General features: G+C 47.7%; 1 protein-coding gene across 1 annotated transcript; it reads right to left on the bottom strand.

Moving 5' to 3' along the window:
• Positions 1-4,499: 4,499 nt before the first annotated feature.
• LOC136546371 (probable carboxylesterase 2) lies at positions 4,500-5,978 on the bottom strand. The gene is given in 2 exon segments (XM_066538349.1): positions 4,500-5,552; positions 5,554-5,978. Coding segments are annotated over 2 exon segments (1,173 nt in total). The 5' UTR covers positions 5,875-5,978; the 3' UTR covers positions 4,500-4,700.
• Positions 5,979-6,268: the final 290 nt, after the last annotated feature.

Below are 6,268 nucleotides of genomic sequence, written 5' to 3'. Positions count from 1 at the left end.
GTATCACATCAGCCACTCCCAAATCCTTCATGTCAAAACTCTTTGACAGAAAGTCCTTGACTTCCTCAATCACATTGAGGCTTGTCCCAAAGATTAGTATGTCATCCACATACAAGCACAGGATTACTCCTTCTCCCCGACCATAGCGGTAGTACACACATTTGTTGGCTTCATTCGCAACAAAACCAGCAGATGTCATAGTTTTATCAAACTTTTCATGCCATTGCTTAGGTGCTTGTTTTAGGCCATACAAAGACTTCAATAATTTACACACCTTTCCTTCTTGACCTTCTACTACGAAGCCATCAGGCTGATCCATGTAGATCTCCTCATCTAGCTCCCCATTTAGGAAAGCTATCTTAACATCCATCTGATGAACGAAAAGACCATGAGACGCGGCCAGGGCAAGCTGTACTCGGATTGTGGTCAATCGAGCCACTGGTGAATAAGTATCAAAGAAGTCCTCGCCTTCTTTCTGGGTATAACCCTTAGCCACAAGCCTTGCCTTGTACTTTTCAATCGTACCATCAGGCCTAAGCTTTTTCTTGAACACCCATTTACATCCTACAGGCTTGCACCCGTAAGGATGATCAACAATCTCCCAAGTTCCATTGGTCATAATTGAATCCATCTCACTTCGCACTACTTCCTTCTAGTAGTCAGCGTCGGGAGAGGAAAATGCCTCAGCAATGGTGCTTGGAGTGTCATCCACGAGGTATATAGTGAAATCATCACCAAAAGACTTTACAGTCCTCTGTCTCTTACTCTTTCGAGTAGCTCCACTATTATCCTCCTCTGGATTCTCAACACATGTTTGTTCAAGATGTTCTATTGGTGCCATGGGGGAATCAACAGGTTTTTGACTAGATGTGCTAGGTTCATTTCCTCTCATAGGAAATTCATTCTCAAAGAATGTAGCATCTCTGTACTCAATCACTACACCAACACGCATGTCAGGTACTCCAGAGCTTACAACTAGGAATCTATAGCTGACGCTGTGTAAAGCGTAACTGAGGAACACACAATCTACAGTTTTTGGTCCAAGTTTGCGCTTTTTGACGATTGGCACATTCACCTTGGCCAAGCATCCCCAAGTGTGTAGGTATGAGAGAGTCAACCTTTTCTTTTCCCATTCCTCGAATGGTGTTACTTCTTTATTCTTTGTAGGAACTCTATTCAGGACATGACATGCCGTCAATATAGCCTCACCCCACCATTCGTTGGAAAGTCCCGCAGTGTCTAACATGGCGTTAACCAAATCAGTTAGAGTGCGATTCTTTCGTTCGGCAATCCCATTGGATTGGGGGGAGTATGGAGGCGTCCTCTCATGAATAATTCCATGTTCCTCGCAGAATGAATCAAACTCATGTGAAAAGTATTCTCCCCCACGGTCAGACCTCAACCGTTTGATTTTTCTTTCCAATTGGTTCTCTACTTCGGCTTTATAGATTTTAAAATAATGCATTGCTTCATCCTTTGTTTTTAGCAAGTACACATAGCAAAATCTAGTGCTATCATCAATAAGAGTCATGAAATATTTCTTTCCTCCTTTGGTCAATACACCATTCATCTCGCACAGATCAGAATGAATGAGATCTAGCGGTGCCAAATTTCTCGCCTCTTTCACAGCCTTGTGAGGCTTGCGAGGTTGCTTCGCTTGAACACAAGCATGGCACTTAGACCCTTTGACCAGATCGATTTTAGGGATTAATTTTAAACTAGCTAAGCGCGTCATACAACCAACATTGATGTGACAGAGTCGGGAATGCCAAATATTAGACTCATTATCATTTCTCACATGGTTCACAATTTTATCACAAGAAACCATCAAAGAGAAGCGGAACAAGCCTCCGCTTTCATAGCCTTTTCCAACAAAGGTTCCATACTTGGATACAACACATTTATTGGACTCAAATACAAGTCTAAAGCCATCTCTACATAATAGAGATCCACTAACGAGATTCTTCTTGATGGAGGGGACATGCTGCACGTTCTTTAGCTGCATGATCTTTCCCGAAGTAAACTTCAGATTGATCGTACCAACACCAAGTACAGCAGCATGCGTACCGTTTCCCATCAGCAAGGAGCAACCTCTTTGTTCCTGATAAGAAGAAAATAAAGAAACATCAGAACAAACATGAATGTTAGCACCCGTGTCAACCCACCACTCAGGCGAGAGACAAACTGAAAAAACTGTAGGTAGGTGATTACCGTACCCAGATCCTCCAAATTCGCTAACAACCATGTTTGTGGACTTCTTCTGCTTGTCCTTGCGGTCAGGGCACTCTTTTGCCCAATGGTCAGATGCACCGTAGACAAAGCAAAGGCCCTTTTCTTTTTCCTTGCCCTTCTTCTTAAAAGTTGCAGCTTTAGGCTTGACTGCAGGCCTGTTTTTCTTCTTCCTCTGTGCGGCATGAAAGTTCTTCTTTTGCACCAGATTGGTGCTAGAACTTTCCTCATGCGCTTTCTTGCCATGAGTGTCCTTTGCCCTAGCATTCTCCTCCACACCAAGAGTAGCAATGAGATCAGTCACACTGAACACTTGCCTCCTGTGCTTTAGAGTAGTGGCAAAGCTCGACCAAGTAGGTGGTAGCTTAGCGATGATACCACCGGCCACAAACTTGTCAGGCAACTCACACTCATTGTTCTGGAGTTCCTTTGCCAGCATCTGTATCTCATGAGCCTGCTCTATTACAGATCGGTCATCGACCATCTTGTAGTCACAGAACTTCTCCATGATGTACAATTCAGTGCTAGCATCGGCAACACCGAACTTGGCCTCAAGTGCATCCCACATGTCCTTGCCAGTGTCCATATCCATGTACACTTGCACCATGGTTTCAGCTAATATGCTGATGAGACCCCCCTTGAACAAGTTATCTGCCTCATTGAACTTAATCTCCTCCTCGTGAGAGAAAGGAGGTTCAATGCGCTTTCCCTTGATCACGTGCTCACAACGCATACTAGTGAACCACAGCTTGGAGCGGACACGCCACACTTTATAGTTGGATCCATCATCTTTCAATGGTGGTGGTTTTAGTGACGCAACAAAACTAGCAGCCGAAAATGACCTATCAAGTTTTTGGATTGTTGAATATTTGGTCAATTTATGACTTATATTAATCCATAAATACGACTTAAATAATAGTAACAGTACCACTAACCATACTGTAACAGCACCACTACTGCAGATAGTATTTAACAGTGCAGCAACCAAATGCGCTAAAAACACTAACAGAATAGCATATGAACAATAGCGCACAGTAGGATTAGATTTATACCCTAGGGTGGGACTGCCAGTACCCGCGGACAGTGAGCCACCAACTTCTCCGTCGTTGGTGTTGGTGCGGCCACCAGTCCTCCTCGTGTCCACCATGTTGCAGAGGAGGTCGCGCCGGGAGACTCCTGCAGGTGCGGTGTCAGAGCAGTGCACGGGAAGCTCCTGTAGGTGCGGTGTCGGAGCAGTGGCACGGGAAGCTCCTGCAGGTGCGGTGTCGCAGCAGTAGCACGGGAAGCTCCTGCAGGTGCGGCGTCGGAGCAGTAGAACGAGACTCTCCCGTCAGGAAGCAGAAGCCCCCGAACAGGAAACTGCAGACGGGGCAGCAGTCGCACCGGGAAGCCGGCGCTCTCCAAAAACTTGATTCCCCGCCTACCCGTGCAGGTACGCTTGACGGGGGAAGTTCCGGAGGCCTGCTACCGAAGCTCCCTGTGCGCGCAGGGAACTCCCGGCGCGTCGCGCGCGGCTCAGCGGCGGCGGCGGCGCGCGCGTGTGGCCTCCCGGTTCTCCCTCTCAACTTGTCTATGTGAGAGTCCTAAGACTCACTATTTAAGTTGATAACTTTTTTAGTGAATTTCCCATATGGTACTAATCACTTTTCCACTTAACAATAATTATGGGCCTTTGAAATTTATTTGATTAATTAGAATAAATAATGGGCCTGGCCTAAATTAATCTAACATGATGACCACACCCTTGATGTTCGGAATTAGGTGAGAAACGAAAATTCTACAAGTTGTTTTCGTCCTAACAAGCACACCTGACATTACAACTTCATCTCTACTCCCTTCATCCATTTTTAAGTGTCGTCTAGATTTTTGTACTAGCCAAACTTTATCAAATTTGATAAGATTTATAGAAAATGTTAGTAAGATTTTATCTTTAAATAAGTTTATTATAAAAATATATTTAATAACTAATCTTATGATATTTATTACGTACTATAAATATTATAGGAATTTTTTATACATATTTGGTAACATTTGGGTATATTTAACTCCTCGATATACGAAAATGACATAAAAATGACAGAGGGAGTATGTCTCTGTCAGATCCAGTATCATTTGAACGCACTTGTCGATCAAGAAAATCAATACAAAAAATAGTGGCAAAGTGAAAAGAAACTTTTCACATTCGTGAAAACTTATCATAAAGCTTTGTAGCAGAATAAGCAACGAGATTCAGTGGACAACTGGACATGTGCCCTGCTTAGACATTGTGGCGGATCTGGAATAATGAATAATGCAGACTTTAATTTGCTTATTAAAAATTCAGTTTGAAGAACAAGTTAAGTACCACATTTCTACGAGAAAAATCATATTTAGACAAGACCACTATTTATTTATCAATGAGAGAAACTTGCCCACAACTTCAATCTTCAATGACGACTCGCCGCGCCGCTCCGCGCCCACAAGAGAGCAAGTCAGGCCCCGGCTATGAAGGCCACGACGCGGTCCATGAGCTGCTTGGCGTTCTCGCACTCGGGCTTCGGGAGGAAGAAGACATGCTCCTCTCCCTCGGACTCGAGCCACGCCACGTCCCCGGGCCACGCGCTGGCCGCCACGGCTTCGTAGTACACGCGGTCCCTCACGTAGAGCGCGTCCTGCTTCCCTGCGCACACCAGCATCCTCGCGCACCCGAGCTTCTCCAGCGCCGGCGCACCCGGCGCCAGAGGGTTCATCCTCGGGTCGTCGGCGCCGTCGACCGCCCCCGGGCACGCGTAAGTCCAGAGCCCAGTGGTGGCCGCTGCAGCGCCCTCGTCCTCCCCCTCGATGGGCGCGTTCCCGCCGAACCACGGGTGGAGCAGGATGGCGCCCTCGATGCCCGGCCCGCCGTCGCCGGACCCGGACGCCCTCATCAGCATGTCGTGCACGATGTTTGCGCCGGCGCTGTCGCCGGCGAGGAAGAGCCGCGCCATGTCGCAGTGCTCGGCGATCCACTCATCCTGCGCCGACGTCGCCCACTGGAGCGCGGCCCACGAGTCCTCGTAGGCCGCCGGGAGCGGGTGCTCCGGTGCCAGGCGGTAGCTCACGGACACCACCAGGACGCCCGCGGCGGCCGCGAGGGGGTTGACGTAGGTGTGGTACGTGGCGGAGCCGGCCGACTCGAGGAGGAACGCGCCGCCGTGGAAGTAGACGAGGACTGGGAGCTTCTTGGACGGTTCCTGGAGCTTGGGGAGGTAGAGGCGTACGGAAAGGCCGGTGCCATCGTCCAGGACAACGTCCTTGGAGGTGACACCGGTGGCCTCGTCGAGGCCAGCGGGGAGGACCGGAGGCCCGGTTCAGGCGCTCGATCCTCCCGCTCTTGTAGATGCGGAAATGTGCCGGGGACTCGAACACCACCTCGTCTGCGCCGGGCTCCATGGCCGTGGAGGGAGGTGATGGTGTGACCTTGGTGGAAAAATTGGCAGACTTCCTATGATAAGATGGGGTTTTCTGAGATGGAAAGTTTATGCCGTTAGCTACCGACCCCGGCCAAACCGCTGGACTCCATGGCGTAGACAAAATCTGGGGCCCGGTCCTACCACAGCACGGGATCTTGTGACAGAGAGCACGCCTCATGCTCCTCTGCAGTTTATGCATCAACGAGCGATACATGAAAGATCAACACCCGTATGCCAGCACCCGGGCTTGGCATAGATCATGACCCACACACCTTCGGGTCCGACCACACCAATGGAATAGTGATAAGGTGTGCGATCAGCTCAGCCACTCTTTGAGGGAGTGAAACGTGACCACACGTGTTTCAGGCCATTGATGCTAGCAACTCTCATTCTCAGAACTTCCGTCACTAAATAACTGGTACGTTATTAATATGCTGCTGAAATTTAATATTATATTTTATTTAGCATATTAACGTCTTTAAATAAAAAACTCAAAACAAAAGTTATCAAGATTAGAGATCTACAATTTTTATATAAAAATCATCTTCATTCGACGTCGTATGAGAAAGATATGATTTTTCTAAGATAAAATCTTGCCATAGGGGTAT

The sequence above is a fragment of the Miscanthus floridulus genome, chromosome 3 (genome assembly GCF_019320115.1).
Source record: "Miscanthus floridulus cultivar M001 chromosome 3, ASM1932011v1, whole genome shotgun sequence".
Taxonomy (NCBI): Eukaryota; Viridiplantae; Streptophyta; class Magnoliopsida; order Poales; family Poaceae; genus Miscanthus; species Miscanthus floridulus.
This window is presented reverse-complemented; position numbering and strand designations above follow the sequence as displayed.